Here is a 21,420-nt window from a genome sequence, read left to right as displayed (position 1 = left end):
AAAATAATCTGGTTTTCTTCTTTACAGCATGCATGCTAATGATGACATGTGATTACAGCTTTAATTACTTACAGCATGAAGTCTTTCTACAAGTTTCTGATCACCAAGACAATTTTTAGTGTCAAACCATGAGTCAAAATCCTGTGGTGAGAAACAGCACAATTGGTATGAAGTTTATCAACTGTACTTTTAACAAAAACATATTGACTCTCTCTCATCCCAGCTGAGAGTGGCATAAATCTTGAGACAAATTACTTCTGTGAAAGCAAAATCAGTCTGTAATTCTATGCCATCTCCCCTGGTATGTTGTAACATTCAAGTCAACTGCATCACTCTGCAGACTATTATGCTCTGCTTAATATAAAACAACTTTCCATGCTCATCACTACAGTGTCCAAGAGCTTCCCTTCAGTGCTTATGTGATGATAGGGCAAGAAGGTAAAAAAAATCAGCTTGAATCCTTGAGAAAATTAGATGGACAGCAGAGCAAAATAACCTAAGCACATAATACAAGCACAAAGAAACATTAACAGTAAAAGTGAAGAAAGATCACTTAAGTTCTAAATTTAAAATAAAAAAAAAAAGCTTATGCCTATTTGGATGCTTCATATTCTTGATATTTCATTGCTTTTTCAAATTTTGCATAATTTTTGAACTATTTAAAGTATTACATTTGCTATTTATCGTCTGAGGCCTCATCCACACCACCAGAATGCACAGTTTTAACTAGGCAGAGCAAAAGATGTAGTCTACAGTAAGCCACAGAGCTTTCCCTGAACCTGGTCATGCACAGTGTCCATCTCCTACTAGGCTGGTCATTCTTCTCCTCTACTGACAGCAGCCTGGGATCAAAATACTGTACTTCTAACCATCAACTTACATCTGCAGAATTGAAGACATCAGGTAAAAGGAAATTGAGTAATGCCCACAGCTCATGGAGGTTATTCTGTAAAGGAGTTCCTGTAAGCAGCAATCGATTTGTTGTCTTGAACTCACGTACAATCTCTGACAGCTGGAAACACAACAGAGTTATCAATACTATCTACACAAGGAATCAGTTTTTGAAACCTAAAACAATGTCAATTAAACTTAGAGACAGTGAGCTACCTATGAAATTCATATTAACCACCCAATAGCTTATTGCTTCTATTTCAAAAAACACCACACCTAATACTTAAAACCTGCTCAAATCAGATGCCTCTTTTTGTATCCAACTAACTTCAAAGTATCAAACAATTTAAAATTTACCTTAGACTTCTCATTCTTTATTCTGTGGGCTTCATCGATTACCAGGTATCTCCAGTTAAATTTCTTGAACACTGATTTCTCTTTAATTACCATTTCATATGATGTAACACAAACATCCCATTCACCAGGCATCATAACATCACGGATAAATGCAGCCTAAAGCAGAAGAACTGGATTAGTAAATATTCATAAATATGAACAATTTTTATGGCATTCAGGGAAAGCTATCTCTACCACCATAACCACCACTAAACTAGTATACAAAAGACAGAAACATCTTCTCAGTAACTGAAAGTTACTGTAACAAAAGCTTTCCATCCTTTGTACCTTCAGCACAGAGAAGGCTGGAGTTAAGCAAAACACAAATTAGTTTCTACTCAAAATTAATTATTTGCTCTTCAGCTTCATTTCTCTGTGATTCAAATAGAGTACATACAACCAAAAGGGGAAAAACTTTCTAAATTAACTTGTCCAAAGATACACTTTTGTGGATTGTATCAAAACAACTCACATAGCCCATTCCCAACTAACTTCTCTCTTCCCCAAATACCTCTCTCCTCTGTCCCATCTCTGTTTTGCAAGGCACACATCAAGGCATATAAATATTTCACATGAAATAACATCATCCCATAGGAAAGCCATGCAGACAGGTCTCCCCTGGTTAACCTGAGGCCATTTCCTCTTGTTCTACCACTTACAAAAACAAGTTCCCTCAGCTGCTCCTCCTAAGCTCTGTTCCCTTCTCTGAACACACTCCAGCACCATGTCACCAGTGCCCAGTACAGGGAGACAGTCACTGCCCTGGTCCTGCTGGGCAAGGATGCCACTGGCCATCCAGGCCACACTGGCAGCCCCTATTCCCTTTCTACACTTAAGCAATAACAGGCAGCCACGCAATCCATATGAGTAACCACAGAATTTGCAGAAACATCCTACTCGTTCATCCCCTTTGGTTAGAAAAACATTCCATATCTATTTTAAAGCCTTCACAATGAAATACGGAAAGCTCTACAACAGAATCCTAGTTACAAGGCCAGGCAGGCTTGTAAAATACAAGAGTGGGAAAAGTCACCTGAAAAAAGGTGAAGAAAAAGGTAAAAAAGTAAGTGCAACAAAGAAAAAGAGTACACACTGTCACATTACAAATATGGAAGAGAGATAAAAAATAAGTGCAAAAATCAAAAAGAAAGACAACAGAAAAACAGACAACTCAAAGAGCTGCACTTTTATCTCAGTCTATTATTTTATCTACTGATTTTCAATTTTCCTCATAGTCACAAGCACAACATTTTGCATTTTCAACATTAATATAGTTAAAGATTACTAAAATACACTGTAATTATGGAAATAGCTTAGGGAGAAATCCATGTACCCAACTGATATTTTTTGCCAAATAATGCATATATTTCAGACATGTAAAACACTTACTCTGGCATCTTTATCTCCAATAAGGCAAACAGCACGTAAAGATGGAACCCAGCGCTTAAATTCATTCATCCAGTTATGCAAAGTTGATTTTGGTACCAGTACCATGTGTGGCCCAGGAATGTTTCGGTAGTGCTTCAGATAGCCTAATAAAGCTATTGTTTGCAGAGTCTTACCAAGCCCCTGCATTGACAAAGGGGGGGGGAGGGGGAGGAAAGAAACTTACCATAAAGAAATACTTTCAAACTGTTTTCTTACTATATAATTCTGCCATTTGTTTAAAGCAAGTTACACAAAAAATGTCTGCGAGAGAATTTTTTTCATTACAATTTCTGATTTGAAAATCAGACTGCTGTAGAAAGGAGCATAATACTGCATATACATTAAATACTTCAATGCACTTCAATGTTGTATTTTGCTCAATAACTGTCACAAAAAAAATCCAAAAGATTACTGCTCACCATTTCATCTGCCAGAATGCCATTAACTCCATTTTCATACAATGAGATCATCCAGTTCAAACCTCTAACCTGATAATCTCTTAGTGTTCCTCCTTTCACATCTGTAAATGTAAGATTCCTCTAAGTAGAAATTTTAATTGTGATCTGCCCAGAACTTAATTACATCAAACCAATCAGAGAACTGTTAACTCCATACTTACATGAAGGAGACTCCTCAAACCGAATACACACATTGGACGTTTTCCGACTCTCAGACAAGAGCTCTTCATCCTCCTCCTGCTCTGTGCGCCGGTGGCGGTACCTAAAGAAAGGACCCAACACTGATGTGTGAAGAAAATCACTTCAAAACACTGCTACAAACTCCAAAGACAAATTACAACAGAAGCAATCACTGACCCACAGTGTGAATGTTCTGGTATCCTGACCAAACTCTCATCCTATTAATACATTACTCCAGCTTTAATTACAAAGGCTGATATGAAGCCCTCTCTTTCAGAGCCACAACTACAATCTGACAATATCTCTGAGGCATTTTTTAATGAGCAACACACAAATGTAAGACACATCACTGGTGGACTTAGACTCAATTACTTGGTAATTGCAAAGTTCAGAAAAATCACATATTCAAAATTCTAAAAAACTAAAATTTCTAAAATAGAATGTCATTTTGCAAACATTAAAAAGAATAGTTTGCTTTTTTTATTATTTGTTTTTTTATTTCAACACCTCTCAGAAGCACCACAGTCAGGCTCTGCTGCAATACCAACACAAGACAGACCGGTGGAGAGAGTTAGTTGGTGCTGAAGATCCAACATCCCCACTACATGGACACTGCCTTGCCATAATCTGGTCTTGCCCAACCCTGGTCCCAGTGACTGGTCCACTACCAGCTGGGTCACATCAACTGGACTTCTGGCGTACCCTTCAGCATCATGTAAAAGAAATTCAATTTGTGTGCTCCAAAGTCACCACACAATACAGACCAAAGCCTTTTTTACATAGCAAGAAACAGGCAACTTGCTTTAAAAGTGTATTTCTGATCCAAGGTCACACTTACGCAGATGTTTTCAAACCAACCAGATTTTAAAGAAATTGATACACCACTAATAGGAAATTATCTGGATTTACTGAAAGTACAATTTCTATGTACAATCTCTAAACAGATTATGTTAAAAAGTCTGAGTTGTTTGAATGTGTAAGAAGTTGGAAATAAGAATAAAACATACTCCCCAGCTGAAATCAAACTCTGTTTTTCATCTTTCTTCATCCGTGGCCGTCCCAGCTTGACTTTCAGTGGAGACGTTGGTGATTTTTGTGCTGCAGGTTGAATAAAATGTGCAAAAAGTTCTGTCTGCTTCAGGAGGAATTCAAACCTTTTTGCTCGATCTGCTTTCTAGTTTCCAAAGTGGAGAAAAGAATTAAAAAAAAAAAAAAAAAAAAGAAAAGAAAAGAAAAGTACATAACTTTTCATTAAAAAAAACAGTTTTTTTAAGAAACAAAATTGAGACACTCATGAGAACAACTTATATGAGCAAAGACTGACAAGACTATCTGTTAGACAACTCAGAGGGCTACAAGCATTGTAAAACAGAGCTGGAGCTGCTTCATGGCACACCAGCAGTGGTGAAGGGATGCTTTAATCTTTGTCTACAAAAGATAAAGACAAAACTAAAGTTATGACTTACAGTAAGGTATGAAATTGTAACCTTGTTCATTAGTGGCAGAACTTTTATCAGCTTCAAAGCTATCAAGATTTGATCAAAGACAACAATGTAGTAGCTTTGCTTTTAGAACTATTTCTGAAGTGATAGTTCTGTAGTATTTCTGCTTTCACTCAAGTTTGTGAATTTTCCTGCCAGATTTCAAATTCCAAGCATTTCAGTTTTGCCATCTCACGGCAATGGGGCATGTGCACTTCACTATGTCACCCAGCAAAACATGGCCTTCCTTATATTTAGAAAATAACATGCTAAAATATTTTTAAGAAAAATATGATAAAATCCAAATTCTATCTGAGAGACTACAATTGTTATCAGTTTCTCTATGAGAAATCTAAGCATCATGTAACACTGTATCATATAAGGCAATTTCCATGTGATCTCATTTACATACCATGATATAAACGACAGAAGTGAAATTGTAGTTCTGCACTACAACCTTTCCAAGAAATACTCGACCCTCAGAAAGCCTTTCTGCAGGTCACTTACAATAAGCAAGTCTCCCACAACAGCAAAACGGCCAACCAAAGAGAAGGGCAGCAAAAACGAACCTGACGTGCAATGCATGATCTCGCCACACGAGGGCACTGCGTTGCTTTAACAGCATCCCACTTACCAGCAAAGGAACATCTTTACTAAGATCTCATGCAAAAAAAAATTACCACTTTTTCCGCCCTTGAATTATTATACCATTTCTGTAAATAACTTGACACCGAATAAAATGTAAATATCAAGGAAAACCTTTATGAAACAGAAATGGGGAAGTAGAGATTGATGTTTATGATCATTGGTATAAAATCCATTCTGAGGATTCATAGTTAACACATAATACATGATCATTTTGGCAAAATAATCATTCTTGGTAAGGACCTATGTTTGATGACAAATATATTTGATGACACATTTGATTACCTACACTGAATGATACAATATAATTTTCTGCCTGCAATATTATTGGCTTAGTATAAGCAGTATGTTTTGATAAAACTGTAAAGGTCTAGCTCACAACTGCACAATTGATAAAAGGTGGATTTTTTGATATCTAATCCCTTTGTCTCTTAGGACAACTGAAATAACACTGTAATTTAGAAAAGCTGTAAAAGAAGTTTAGCTGTTTACTCAATTCATTCTTGAAAAACACATTCTCTGTGGCTCTTCTCTTTGGCTAAAAATTAGGTAGGCATACATGTAGGTACCAATTTTTCTATGTCTAACAGTTATATTCTTCCCTGACTTCTGTGATATCCAGACCTTTCAGATTCTATTGCAATTATCAGGTGTACAGTTAACTTTAAAGCTTTTAAAAGCAATACAAGATAGAGGTACCACCTTAAACCAAGAACTTACTAGAAATGTCATTCAAGGAGTCTTATAATGCCCTCCTGGCTTTTGTCTCTCTGTAACACAGAAGTTACATCTCCTCTCCAGCACTACAAGCTCCCAACACTGGTGTCATGATCCTCTTTTGTATTGTTATGGCACACATATTATACAGCATTTAAATATTTAAAACCTTTATGTTTTCATATGAGAGAAAATGGCAGCTTCAGTATTTCAGTTAAGTAAGAAGTTGCTTAAAGGTGCCTCTGATGACTCAAGGAGTCATCAAATAAAACTGGCAGAGACAGATTCAAAACGAAATGGGGAGTTCTAAATACAACATGTCATTGAATAGTAACTCCTCACCACAGATGGGTGTGGATAACTAAAAAAGAAACCACAAAACCAAAAATCCACTGACAACTACTGAGTATAAAAAACAGAGGTTACAACTCCAAAAATCATGCAAATGAAAATACTTGGAAGAATGGGACTATTTAACAGAACTACCACTACCCGACCTGTTAGTCACTGTGAGAAATACAAGATGGGCCTAGACATATAAATGAATCTACATTTGTTTTTCTTTTCTGACACATCCAGGCTGCAATAACTCCTTGTAACTGTGCTGATCCTGTTCCAACAATCAAGTGTCATAAAAAGCTGGAGTATGTTTTGTTGTGAAAGCACTTACCATCTTCTCTTCATATTCTGGGTCAACTTCTTTTTCAGGTCTAGCTGCCTTCGGAGGAAGCTTGAGTTGAAACGGGGGATCATTTTTCTGGAATTCAAAAGTTAAACATTTTATGAGTACCAGCTTATTTACTTCTTTAGCAAAGTGTATCAAACTGAACAAACCTTGAAACAGCAAGACAAGCATGCTACTTTTAAAAAATAATTATTTCAAAAGAAATGAGTCCATTAATCACATTATTTCACCCAAAGCAAAACCTCATGTCCACAATGAAACTGAAGATCCTCATATTTATGTCCAGAAACAGCACCCAAATTGAAAGAAATTACTAAAAGAGCACAAAGTTTAATCTTTCAGAGATCTCACTGTAAATGCATAATTAAGTTTAATATCTTGAAAATATATTTTTTAAAATTTAAAATTTTTGGTTTCTAAATGTCAAATGTCAAACTGTAAGTTCCTGACACTTGCATTTTGGTTGGTTTTTGTCTGTTTCCGCTTCTAGATGAATAGTCACAAGTTCAATTGGAAACACAGTTTAACTACTCTTAACCATAAACCTAGGAATCTACACAACCATCCAATTCAATCCATGCAGCAACAACTCCATGGTACACTCTCAGACAGCTGATTTACCTTATTTACTATATATGAAAGAAATCTAAGGAATTGTAACTAAAATGGCTGACTTTTTGTAGTTTTATGAGATTGATATCTGTCTTCAATTGTAAAGCTCAAAGCAGGTTTTCCACAACTATACTGTTAAAATGATTCCCCCTAATTTAGGAAAATTTTCCTAATTGGTCTTTGAAATATGCCAATAAAAAATAAATCTGTTTTGAAATGCATTAAATTATAAAAATGCTTTTGAAAAGCTCTGAATAAACTGAAAGGAGCTGCCAGAGTGCATGTCTGCATAAAATGTAAAAGTGCAGAGTATTAATCTACTTTAAGTACTTTGAGTTTCAGACTACTATTAAATACATTAAATTAAAATAATAATTACCCTACACTATTCAGGGTCCAGTAGCAAAACCAGGCCAAAATGGTACCATTTAAAAATCTGTCAAGCAACATTACATTTAAATTTTCGATCTGCTACTGATAAATACACATGCCAGCTTCTTCTTGAAGCACACTCATATAAATGGGAGGAATATTTTCTGAAGTCAGAGATCACTGTTCCAAGCCTGGCCCAAAGCCATAATTCTCTGCAGAGACAAACAGTACTAAGTGTATAATGGAATTGCTTGACAGCTTAACAATTTTATAAATGCTCCAGCTCTCCTTTGTAAGGCCAAATGTTGCAAATAGGTAGCATAAGAAATATTCTATTCACTTAAATGTTCTTCAATTATACAGGAAATCAGCCCATCTCAGAAAGCAAAGTTACTCCAACATGCCAAAGAGCAGGTAATACATATGTGTATATTCACACCTCCATTGTGTTACTATACAACGTACACTCCAAAAAGAGAGACTGACATTGTCAATATCAGCTTCAATCCTTCAACTGAAGTATCAAATTATTAAATGAAAACAAATTAACAGTAGACAATATCAGACATCTCCCTCACTTGCCCTAGAAAGAAATTAGATAGATATGTGTTACTGGAAAAAAGCTGTCTATCTCAGGTAAGTATGTTTCTTCAAGAAAAGCAACTCAACATTATGAGAATCCCTTAAAACTGAAAGTTTTCCAAGTAAATTGCAATGCAATATTATCTTTATAAGCCCCAAGGCAGATAGCTGCAATGCTAGTTCTGTTGTCACTCAGACTTTACCATAAGGATAAAACTTATGGTGGCATAGAAATCAAATTTATTCTGAAATAAGTATTTCTGAACACTCTGAGTTAAAATAGTAAATGAGCTGACACATTACTGCAGCCACAGCACAATAAAATCATACCATACAACTTACCCTTCAAAACACACAGTCCCTGCCCCTCCCCCCCACTTCTTATTGCAGTGTTTCTGTTGAATATTCATGGCTCAATAGTACCAGAAATAACAAACAGGAAATTATCAAAAGCCAGTGAATGAGACAAACAAGACACATGCATCCCTGTGTCCCTTCTCTTCCTCACAATTCACTATGGGGAAAATATGCTGCAAGTTCACTAAAATACTACTCTGTCCCAGTGGTACAGGCAGGCAGGGACAGGCATCATACCAAACTTGCTTCTGCATAATGCTCTGAATTACAAAAATCTACACCCTGACAATTACTAGATTTTTATATGAGTAAGAATACTTCCCCTTAACAACTGGACCATGTAACTTTATACAACACAGAAATATAAAATACTTCAGAAGTCTGAGAATTTTTCCCTAGAAACTTTACACAATGTATCTTCGACACTTAAAGGGCTGGCTTGTCAGGGACCATGGAAGTCTCAGTGCAATTCAGCACCACAAAAGTACTTTCATTTTTAACTCAGGAAACTCACCAGTAACAATTTGCCTCTACTCTAGAAACTATTTCCATTATAGATTAAACAGTCCCCTAAAAACTGGTGCCATTTAAACACCTTACAACATCCAGGAAGCACTTTCAAAAGATCCTGAGTATTCAAAGGATACAAAATACTCCCCTTAAAATATCTAATAACTACCCTAAACAGAGTTCCAGGCTGAGAGATTTCTATGCAGAAAGCATTTAACAGTCCCAAAGTAAGAAGGCCCCACGAAGACCTAAATAAACAAATGGGAACAAGAACTGCAGCTGCTTTAGTTGACTTTAATATTGCAACTTGTTCTACTGAAAACTCTGAACAGATGCACTAAGAATAATTAGGATTCCTTCTATGTTTAAGTCACATATACAAGGTAGAAATACATTTCCAAATAGTCACTAACACAGTTTTGGTAGTAAAACATAGACTATTTTTAAAGTAAAACACTGCGCAGAGCACAAGGCTGCATGACTGCCACTGTCATGCACACGCTGTAACTGTACAGATGACATGCATAAAATTTTGCAGAGTAAGTTGTGTACAATAGAGAAAGAGCCTTTAAACATTTTCCCTTGAGCAACCAAGTGAAGTTCAGGATTACACTGCACTGTGTCCCATAATTGGATACACAATAAAGCTTCAAGCATTCTTTATAGGCAAAATGGACTGTTAGTAACTGGGATAAAATATCTGACTACACTGTTATCAGCAGTTCCGCAATTTTCTCCAGTATCATAAATATATGATGCACGGTCCTCATTCTTACTAAGCTTTTATTAAGATTAATTTTTCGGGTTAAATCTTGTTCTGTTTCCAAAGATACCTGAATACGTCACTTTTTACATGCCTTGTGTCTTCTTCCCAAAAAACTAAGGAGAGGCGGCTGGCAGCCGGGAGTGTATTCTGCATCAGCACACAGTTCGAGCTGGGCGGGGGGGGCCCTGACCCCTGTCAGTCGCGAACTCTCCAGGCCGCCCCCCCGACAATACCACCCCGAGCACTCGGAGCTCCCGACTCCGGGATACCTTTCCCCGGGGCACGGGAAAGGAAACAGCAGGGCGGGGGGCTCCGGAAGACGGGCCCTGCAGGAGCGCGCAGGTCGCGAGGCTGGCAAGGTCCGCACGGGCTAAACGGCCGCAGCAGCAGGGCCGGGCCGGGGGCACCGCAGAGCCGCGCGGACGGCGGCCGCTGCCAGGGCGATGCCGAAGGGCTGGCACGGGAGGGGGGGTGTGACCGGGCGAGGCCGGACCGCAGGGGTCCTCGCGGGCCGCGGCGGAGGGGCCTGGACGGCCTCAGGGCCGAGGCGGCGCGGGCCGAGCAGCGGCTGCAGGAAGGGGCGACTAGGCCAAGCGCCACCACCCGCTGAGGCCCCCCGCAGCGGAGCGGTACCTCCTCAGCGCCGGGCTCCTGCGCAGCGGCCGTGGCGGAGGATGTGGAGGCGCGAGGCTCCTCGCCGGGGCCGGGGCCCGGGTCCATGTTGAGATCGGCGGGTGCCGGAGTCGGGGGGGCGGGGGCGGTACCACAGCCCCTCGCGCCGGGCGGCCCCGCCCCTCCGCCCGGCCCGCCCAGTACGGCTCTCGCGATACGTCTCGCGCCACCTGGACGGGCGGGAAAGGCTCGGCGAGCGGCCTCCGCTTGGTCGTACCCAGCGCCGCCGGGCGGTCAACGGAGCTCGGTGGATCTGGTACTCCCCTCCTCCCGAGTGACACCGCAGCTTTCAAGAGAGCGCGGCCAGGCCACTGCATAGCGCCACAGACTAGACCTTAAAGATAATCTTATTCCACCCCTCTGCTATGGGCAGAGACACTACACTATCCCAGGTTGCTCCATGCTCTAAACAGACTGGCCTTGAACACTTCTCGGGATTCAGGGGCAGCCACAGCTTCTCTGGGAAACCTGTGGCAGTTCTTCACCACCCTCACATTAAAGAATTTCTTACTAATAGTTAATCCAAATCTCTTCTCTTAGTTTGAAACCGTTTCTCCTCGTCCTATCTCCCCATGTAAAAATTTGCTGTCTCATGTTCATGAGCCCCGTTTAAGAACTGAAAGGCTACAAGGTCTTCCCCAGAGCCTTCTCTTCAGGCTGAGCAGCCTCATCTCAGCCTTCCCCCACATCAAAGGTGCTCCAGCCTCTGGACCTTCTCTCTGGAATTATGTTCAAGTCCATGCTGGGGACCCCCGAGCTGGGTGGGCATCTCACCACAGCAGGGCAGAGTGGCAGGACCTCACCTACTGCCCTCAGCACTTTGGATTCAGCCCAGCAGTTCCAAGCCGTGTTGCAAACAGCAAGTGTGTTTTCCTAAACTGTCCCAGGCAATACCAGAGAGAAAATAATCTGTTAACATCTGCAAGTCTAAGAGGTGCCAGTGGAGCTCTCTAAGCAAAAATAGCTTACAGAATTTTTTTTTTCCTGAGCGATTTTAAATTCATCCGTGTTTGCCTGTGTTGGGGGTTGGGTTTTCTTTTCATTGTTACCTGTGGAATTTTTCCCCTTGAGTTGCTAAGAAGTACTGACAGCTGGCTCCTTAAGATGGGGGAGGGGGAACTCCTCTGATTTTTGGAAGTTTCACTCAGAAGAACAGAGGCACCGCAAGATTAGAAGCAGGTAAAAGGAGCGCGGGGGGCAGTTGCTCTCTTGCTCGTTCTTGCCTTCAGAGGAGGAGGGTCGCCGCTACCACCGCCATAACCCAGCCAGAAGCTGCCTCTTCTGCTGCCGCTGGAATCTGCACGCTGTTGGGACGCCCTGCCATTTCAGTTTGCTGTTTCCGAGCATCCTGCTGGAGCACCGGGACCGACACTGCCCCGGGGTTCCTGAAGCAAAGCCTCTCTTTTCCATCCCCTCCAGTCTCAGACACAGCCGCCATCACCGCGTGCTCCCCGAGCCCGCGCCACAGCGCCCCCTGCAGCCGCGGGGGAATCATCGCACCTGCCCTGCCCACCGGGAGCCACCAGCGCCCCTGCTGGCTGTGACGGGAACTGCACCAGAGGGGAAAGTGCCTGCGGCCGAGAGGAGCGTTACTGGGTCCCTGTTCTGTTTGTTATTAATTCCATAGTTGTTGTTTTGCTTGCCTTGTTATACATACTAGTAAAGAACTGTTATTCCTGTCCTCATATCTTTGCCTGAAAGTCCCTTAATTTCAAAATTACAATAATTCAGAGGTCCAGGGGAGGTTTCTGCCTTCCCTAGCAGACACCTGTCTTTCAAATTGAGATAGATTTGTTTTGAAAATTGCAATAATGAAGCCACTCAGTTTAGTTACTGGCAATGCACATATTTCAGACTGTCTGTGCAAGACATTCAGATTTTCAGCTGCTGAGCTGTAACTTTGCTCATACTGCTAAAGAATCCCAAAACAGTCCTTGAGCTGTAGACTTTAAAAACATAGCTCCAAATTAGCTATGTTACCTGGTGATTACTTACAGAGGCAGTATCATGAGCATTTTGTTCAGTGGCAGAAATGAAACGTTAGCACAGTGGGCAGAATGAGCAAAAAATGCTACTTCAGTCCAGTAAAAAGCTCAGCAGCTATTTTTAAAATATTTTTGCATATCTCAACAACTAAGCTGAGCAAATGGGTTATTGCAGATCTCATATGCTACATTTAGAAAAACTTCTGAGACCTCTTTTACATCTATACATTGGTTCCATTGAAATGCCAGTAACATGTGTCTGAACTGTTTACATGACTGCCTGATTACTCTATGGTCCATCACAGAAGATTTGAGCTCCAAACTCCCCTTTTTCATGTTGTGAAAGAGCTGCAAAGTAGTAATAGTGCTGTTCCAAATTATTTAGCACCTTCTGTGTGTGCTACATGGTCCACAAAAAAATAGCAAGGCCCACAGCATCTGCAGTAGCACTTCCACGTGATTTATTTTTAAAAGCCTTGGGAAGTACATTTTTCATAGAGCAGTCGAGAAGAGTGGTGTGGCTGGTTTTGAAAGAGTACTCCAAATAGCTTTTCCAAGCAGCACTCTGTAGAAAATGAAGTTTACCGTTAGCTATGATAAAGTCTCTAAGGTGGAAAAATTCCAGTCCATGACGTGGTTGTTCTTAACCTTTAGAGCAAATAGCACACTAACCATTTTTAATATCTGACTTTCCTTCTCCACTTTCAAATGCTTGAAGCTTCTGTTCATGCAAAACACTCTCAAGTGTTTGTCACAGCTTGTTTTTTCCTTGAAATTCACAGGAACATTGCATGCTATACAAAACAATCGAGTTGCTGCTTTGATGAAATATCTCCTTTGGCTATTTTTTGCTTGTGTGCTTCACACTTGCATTTGACACTGCAGAGATGCTCTTAGCTGCTTCTCTTAGATTATGCTATGGATTCTTATGGGTTTACAGCAGTGGCTGAAAACAACAATACTACAACAGTAATATTATGTGATAATCTAATTAATTATTTTTAAAAAGTAGGAAGTGCTTTTTTGTACTTAGTTTATATAGATTTTGTAGTCACATTTGAAAAATTCTACTGAATGTATCCAATTGGTTTGGGTGTTTTTTTCATTGTTGGGATGCAAGGGGCTAGTTGTCCTGCTAACATTGTAGATTTAGCTCCTTGTTTTCCCAGGTTTATTACTCCATATTTTACGGTCTGCCAGATATAATCACCAGGGCTGAATGTGTGGTCTCCTGCAGACCAATTTAGCAGGCCTCCTCTGCCCCACTTAGAAAGATGCCACTTAACATACTGTATGATGAGAATTATGTTTTCTTGTCAGATTTAAAAAAAGAAATTGCATGCTCACTGTTATCCACTTGTATGTTTTAAACACCTGCTGAAATATGTAAAGAGCTGATAAGATATGGATCCAGTGATATTTCTATATACTATCCAGGAAATTCCATAAGATTTTAAAATTTTGGACAGTGATTATTCAACCTTTTCCAAACAGGAGACTAATTGTAGCAGTTTTCATTTCTCTAGCACAGATATAACTGGGTTTGGGTAACTTCTTAAATAAATCTTTGTGGAATTACTTTCTAGGTCAAGTTGCTATACAAGCCCCTTTGTGTGAGTTGGTAAGCACTGGACCAGTAAGCAGGCTGCTAAATTCACGAGAACAAATAAACTCAACACACCAAGAATCTGTCAAATCCATGCAAGGCCACCAGTAGCAACAGGCTTGTCACTCAGACCGCAGCTGAAGAGCAGTGGCTGTGGCTGCTGAAGTGAGAGGATTATGTAGGCACCTGCTGAAAAAAGAGAAGCCTTCAAAGACCTTCTGAGCCCTTTTGTAAGTAGGTGGGGTTTGCCTCCCAGCTGTCACACCAGCCAAGTAACTTACTGTTGGTGAAATGGAACCATGAGAATGCACCGTGGGGATGGTGATCTGCTGTCAGCAGTAAAACCTGGATTTTATAGAAAGCAACAGCTTAAATAATAAAATGTGCCTTAGATATCTGTTGTGATGTGTATCTGCTGACTTGAAAATCCGATCTCCGAGTGGCAGTGCCGCTGTCACATGCCACCAGGTGGCAACACCGACCTACATTCGTCCGCGGGATCCTGACTGGGGGATCCAGCAGCCTGAGGACTATTTGATGTGAATGCTGCTCGGCCTTGTAACTAATTTTATCAACAATAGAAAAAAATAATGAAAATTACTTTGTAAACCGTATTTTTCTTGCTGTTGTTTAATTAACTCTGTAATTGTATTGCGTACATATAGTACTTCCTCTTAGAATGGCGAAAGGGTTTTGTTAAGAAGGGCCTTGGGAAGGTAATATCCTGTTACTCTGGGATCTGTTCACTCCCACGTGCACATTCAGGAGGCTCTCTATTGAATGCCAGAGTCCAAAATCCATTTCTAGGACACTGGTCATTTCTAGCTTAATCGTAACAGCAATGAACTTAAACCACAGCTGTGCAATGCATGTTAACTGTAAGCAATAAACAGCTTTATAATTCAGAAACCAGCAGGATTGGAAGTAACACAGCTCTCTCTGGGATATTTGCAAGTTGTCTTGAATAGTTGCCACCTTTGTCTCCATGCCCACATCAGCTTCCAAGTGTGATCAACCACAGTAACCACGTTGCCCTGACTGCAGCAGTGTTACCATCTTGCTTACAATGCTTATATCTAGTGTTGCTATTTTTATATCGCTGTTACTAACAAGTTATTTCTCTACAAGTAGCCTCAGCTATGTCCAATACCACAGTTTTATGCATTCTTGTGCAGCCCTCTTTCATTCAGTTCCTTATTTCACAGGTTCCCTTCCAAGTTTACAGACTTCAAGGTTCCAGATTATTTTCTTGTTCATACGACTAGAAAGAAGCCTAGGACTCCTCCTCTAGATCTTACAGTAAAGAAGGTACTTCAAAACTGTGCTCTTGGCTTATGCGCCACTCATTTGTAAACTGGGATTTGCTGAAGATACCATTTCCAAGGATGTTCATGGCTGCAGGGCTTTGCAGCAGCCAAGCCGATGAGGGCAGCCCAGTTCATGGCTACAAATGCTTCCTAATTCTGCATCAGTAACAGGCAACAATATGCCCTAATAGACTTGACATTGAGCATTCTTATAGAAAACGGTTTGCTTTTTTTGTTGCTGTTGCTTGGGGGTTTTGTGAGGGTTGTTTGTTTGGGGTTTTTTTGCTTGCTTTTTTTTTTTTTTTCCTCTTGTTTGTAGGGGTTTCCAATTTTCTGTATCAAGTTTTCATTTCACCCAACAGAGAGTCTCTGGCATTACCAATAGGGTTTCCACATGCAAGACCACATTCACCATTGGGAACTATAACAAAATAGCTAATGTGTCCTTTGTATCTGGTTTAAAGAGTTGATAGCTGTACAAATACTCTTTGTTTTTACAGCTTTATCAAAATATTGCATTTTTAGTCCAGGCTTTAGTAGCCAGAGGTTTATTGTGGTACCAGAAAATGTTTCAATATCCCTGTATTTCCCAAACATGCAGGCTTTTTTTCTTTTTTTTTTTTTTTTCTTTTTTTTTTTTTTTTTTTTTTTCTTTATGGCTGTGAGTTCATTTTCATACTGGGACAGCCAGAAACTCTCACAGTTTGTGTTCCTGACCCCTTGCACTGTTACTGGGATTTCTGCAGTTGGGCAATGGGTTAGTTCAAGATTCTAAAAAATAAAATTGATCCTAATAAAGAGAGTGATCAGCACAGCAAAACAACTCAAATGCCCATTCACACAAGGGCTGGGGCCAATACAGCAGAAAAACAGATATAAGGCAAGATGAAGGGTGGGATTGCAGCCACACTAATTTGTATCAGTTTAAGCTACCACAACAATGCTTTAATAAACACAGTTTTACAGCTGCGTATTCTGTCCTGAGTGCCAGATTTTGCCCACCTACAAACAATGATGTCATCCAGATATAACAGTTATTGGTGATTCCTTTGGAGGTCGTAAAATATTTCCTGCTGTAATAAGCTACTACTTTGCCAAAATCTGAGCATTGTCTCAAGAAGATAGTCCCTGACCAAAAGAACATTTAGAAGGGATTTTAGATCAAAGCAAAAGCTGTCAAAAGTTTCCTCCAACTGAAATAAAGCTGAAGCATAATTTGCTACTCCCTGCAATGGCATCTTCTTCTCCCCTGACCTATGCAGTCATTTTGCAATATTGAAAACCTGTAAACAAGCTGCTTGTAACAACATATGTTATAAAATTTGGAATATCTGTGAGAATTCAGTGAGCAGGCTGGTGTAGTACAGCCTTTAACTCTCTTAAATGATGGTTGAGATTCTTTTTTCACAAAGAATTCTCTTACTTCTTTGCCCAAAACAAATTACCTCTCTCTTAACCAAAAGCCTGTGGTTTGGATTTCACACTGATCACAGATTATTTGTAAACACAACAGTTCTTGTTTAAAGGTTTTAGCACGTACCAGGATTTCCTTTAAATACAGGAAATGCACAAAAGGATGCTGCAAAGTACTGCCTGCCTTAGCTTTGCAAAAATGGCAGATTCATTCCATAAGCCAAAAGCCATCACTTCAGTTACCACAGACTTTACCCTGCTGTGAAAATACTTGTAAGCTTGTCATATTTTTACTTGTAAGCATTTCCACACTGTGAAAAACTAGACTGAAGGTATTATATTTTCCAGAGTATTATCCATTTCTGCTGAGGGGTCTGTTAGACAAAAGTAGTTTAGTTTATCCTAGTCCACATAGGATGTGTATCTGTTTTTCCCTTTGCTGTCCTTTTTTTAAATTTTTTTTTAAATTTTTTTTCTGTTATTTTGCTTCCCTGACTGCCTGGGCTTTCTTTCTTCCTCATCCTGTACTGATTCTTCATTTTTTGCAACAGCCTCAAACATACAGCTGCCATCAAAACAATCCCTCTTTTCCTGCATTTACATTCTTCACACAGAGCAACCTTTTACACAGAGTTCAGAAATCTGGTCTGTTTGCTGTATTTTGGTGTATTGCTTTATGCTCTACTTGCTGTATTTTGCTCTATTCAATAATAATTAAATGTAGTTAATTGCCTAGAAGGGGAATGTTCTGCCATCAGCATGAAAATTTCTCCCAATTAGCAAATAGGGTTCCTATTTATTCTTAGGCATTTTAGGGTAATCTAGAAAACAGAGGCAGGCAGTGTCCTCCATTAATTTTCCTGGGTTCATTTTCTTGTCACTCCACAGTGTTCTCTGGTCTCAGCAGGACTATTGGGGGGAAGATGAGACCCATCCTGCACTTCATGGTAAGTCTTCCACATTTATGAGTCTGAAAATAGCTAGATAGATTTTTTTTTCATCTAAAATAAAACTGCAGACTTCTTTTTCCATCTGTTCCTTCAGGCCTACCTGAGACCCTTCTTTAAGCTTTACATCCAAACTTCAGGCTGCTCCAGATAGTCTAGAGTAAACTGGTTTCAGCAAATACTCACTTTCAGGGTACTAAAATTGAAATAATGATTTGTTATTTCTGATCTGGAAGAGGCATAGCATAATCTAGATGTCAAATAGATTATTTTAGATTCCTTTAATAAAGAAAGTAAACTCCTCCAAAGTTCTGTATAAAGTAGACTTCACAAGTGAGGTGAGTACTGATCATTGTTGTGTATGAAAAATGAAGTAGATTTTTCTTAACTCATAAAATTAATTAGGACAATTAAGATATAAATTTTGGATCTATAAAAAAGCATTTTTATCTCATCCCTAAACTGCAAGGATTATTTGCTGACTTTAAAGGGCCAGTAATATCATTACCCCATGAGGAAATCCTCACAAAATGTTTGCTACTGATTCACATGTAGGAAGGAACAGCCATGACTTACTTCATCACCTATGTAGACATCATAAAATTCTTTACTAGTCTGCAAACAGAAGCTGAAAATTAGCAAATACACAATTTTTAGTGCATGCTTTTGTGGATGACAGAGAAGAGTGAATCCTCTCATCTGGCAAAAGAGCCAGGACAGAGGTTTGAACCAAAGTGAACCTGTTTGTTGCCACTCCCACTTCAGAAAAAGACAGTTTTACATTTGCAAATAAATGCACTATTCAGCAGAATTCCAGTCTTCCCCCAGTTGCTTTCCTAAACAGGAGAATTTCCTATGAGATGCTATATGTCTGCTGCTGTTTTGCAGAGGAGGTTAGTGCCAGAGGGCGTTGGTCTGTTTTCTGAAAGGGATTGACAGGGTTCTTCCTATGTGTCATGAGAGCTTTTGGTAAAATTAGATTCTGCCCTGTCCACAACAATAAAGGCCGTACTCACATGCAGCTTACATAGTTCAACGCTTCCTGGAGTAAAACCACAGCAACGTTCATCTGTTTTCTTTTTTTATTTTCACAATGGCTCCTGCTCTGAAATCGGGTGTCTGCCCATGGGGTGTCACTGCCACCAAGGTTTGGGAGTGATAGAGCATGAACCAGGCAGAATATAATCATCAATCAAACAGCCAATGCAGATGGGTCGGTATCACCCTGGGCCTGTGGTCAGGCTCCAATTCTGCTGGTTAATTGTTTAAACAACAGCAACAAATCATGTCTCTCTGAGGATCTGAGTGCATTCCTCCATTAGACCTGATTTGTATGGTGAGGACAGGCTGTTGAAAGGAAGAGCAGGGGCTGAATTATCCCATGACTTTGCTAAATTTGTCCTTGTGAATGGAGAGAGAGAGAGAGTGAAATGCTTTTCTGCAGGGGAGAGACGGGTGGTAACTGTCAGGAACAGCTGGAACGTATATACTGTGTCATGCCTTTTTGTAGAACTGGGCTTTTCTGTGTGCTGAGAGAATGCTGCAGAGGCATGTTAGCATTCTGCTGAGTAAGTGTGGTGTGAGTTCCATGCGTAAACAGGGATCAGTTGCTAGATGAGAGAAAAAGGCTGTTCTCCCAGGGCTATGGCTGTCTCTTGCATGCACCTCAACCTTCACAATGCCTGTGTGGTGTTATAAATTAAATGTGAGCCTAGATTCTCAGAAAACTGTCTGCTTGTGGAAATGTCAATTGAGATGACTGTGCCATCTCTTTCTCCTTCTATACCTATAAATTTGTGAATTAAATAAATCCCTCTGATTTTTTCCATCATCTCCACCAGGATTATCCATTCGTGCCCAAGGAAATAAGAACTTTCACTACTCTCAATATTAATAACAACATCACCAGTTGCTGTGCAACATGAAATGGATAAGCTTAAACAGCAGATTTGATTTCTATCAATGGTCTTCAAGTCATGAAGGAGTTTCCCATCAATGCGAGTAGCCATTTTGTTCTCTTCTGCTTTATTAGTAGTCAAGTGTTGTTTTCCTCTGAAACATAAGTAGCCTAAGTTAGGATATGAAAGGAGTACACCAGTACTTCTATGACAAGCAGAGAATTCTCCTAGGGTTCTGGCTGATATGAATTGCACACACATCCGGGGTCAAACTAATCATGGTTGCTCTGATCTTTGCTCGTGGCACATCTGAGGTTAGTCTGGTGAGGGCGGTTTGTGTGGCAAGGTTTTGACAGCAGCAGGGCTGCAGGGGTGGCATCTGTGAGAAGCTGCCAGATGCTTCCTCCATGTCTAACAGAGCCAAGACCAGCTGGCTCCAAGATGGACATGCAACTAACTGGCCAAGGCCAAGCTGATCCGTGACAATGGTAGTGCCTCTGGGATAATGTACTTAGGAAGGGGAAAACCTGTTCAGCAATAGAAGAGAGAAATGAGAATTTTCCATTCACCCTCTACATTTGTCTTCAACTAATTTTGTTGAAAAAATATAAGATTTTTAAAACAAAGATGCTGTCATTCACCATCATGATGATGGATTTAAGAAAATAATTTTGATTTAAATGTGGCTGAAAAATTTGTGCGTGGATCAGGACAAAAGTGAAATCGCACATCTTCCATCAGGATGAGATACCATTAATTTTTAAGCCTGTTATTTTCAAACATGTGTTAATGATACATTATCAGTACGATTAAAGTTGTCAGTGTAAGAAAATAACTTTATTTGCTCTTTTAATATTTGGAGCACAAATACCAAGAGGGCACAGCAGCTTTCATAACAAACACGTTAACCCCCACATGCTCTGCTTAATTATAGCTTCCTGTATTTCTCCTCAGGCTACTGGCACCATAAGTAAGCTGGCACAGATTTTATTTATTCTGGGTGTGCTCGGTGCAAGTGGCTGGGCAGGTGCTTCACAGGCAGCTGAGCCATTGCAGCAGTTCCAGAGGACAGGAACTGTCTGACAGAGGAGTGACACATCGAGCAGGGAACAGAATCACTGCACCCCTCTCTGTCACCATGGCTACCACTCAGCAGGCGTGTTTTGGGCAGAAGTGCCAGTTCAAGCAACTGCTGATTTCTTCTTATTGCCCCTGCATCGCCCCCTCCCTTGATAAGGTACATGCTATTGAAGGCCACAGCATTTATCAGATCAGGAAACTAGTCCTGATACAGCTGGAAAATAATGTCCCTCTTTTTTTGACTCATTCTTTTCCAAACAGTCGGGTTTGTGATTCAGTTCCTCATGCAGACACACAAATACACCATGTCTGCACAGTGGAGGAGATGGCAGAAGTGCAGGGACAAGGATGGGGACTGCTGGTGAATTAAGCAGTGTTATCACTGACCATAGCACTGACCATAGCAAAGACAGATCAAGAGCTCTCCTTAAG

General features: G+C 40.2%; 1 protein-coding gene across 1 annotated transcript in view; it reads right to left on the bottom strand.

The window, feature by feature from the left end:
• Positions 1-10,891, bottom strand: part of SMARCA1 (SWI/SNF related, matrix associated, actin dependent regulator of chromatin, subfamily a, member 1) — a 38,030-nt gene extending 27,139 nt beyond the window's left edge. The window contains exons 1-9 of the mRNA XM_056491655.1: positions 10,714-10,891; positions 6,867-6,953; positions 4,361-4,527; positions 3,335-3,435; positions 3,135-3,235; positions 2,677-2,856; positions 1,249-1,404; positions 881-1,012; positions 73-141 (exon numbers count right to left, since the gene is read on the bottom strand). Of these exons, the coding sequence (XP_056347630.1) occupies positions 73-141; positions 881-1,012; positions 1,249-1,404; positions 2,677-2,856; positions 3,135-3,235; positions 3,335-3,435; positions 4,361-4,527; positions 6,867-6,953; positions 10,714-10,800 (1,080 nt within the window). The 5' untranslated portion in view covers positions 10,801-10,891. The remainder of the gene's footprint in view (positions 1-72; positions 142-880; positions 1,013-1,248; positions 1,405-2,676; positions 2,857-3,134; positions 3,236-3,334; positions 3,436-4,360; positions 4,528-6,866; positions 6,954-10,713) is intronic.
• Positions 10,892-21,420: the final 10,529 nt, after the last annotated feature.

Source organism: Oenanthe melanoleuca, chromosome 4A (assembly GCF_029582105.1).
Source record: "Oenanthe melanoleuca isolate GR-GAL-2019-014 chromosome 4A, OMel1.0, whole genome shotgun sequence".
NCBI classification, from domain to species: Eukaryota; Metazoa; Chordata; class Aves; order Passeriformes; family Muscicapidae; genus Oenanthe; species Oenanthe melanoleuca.
The sequence above is the reverse complement of the archived record's forward strand: the minus strand, read 5'-3'. Positions and strand labels throughout refer to the sequence as shown.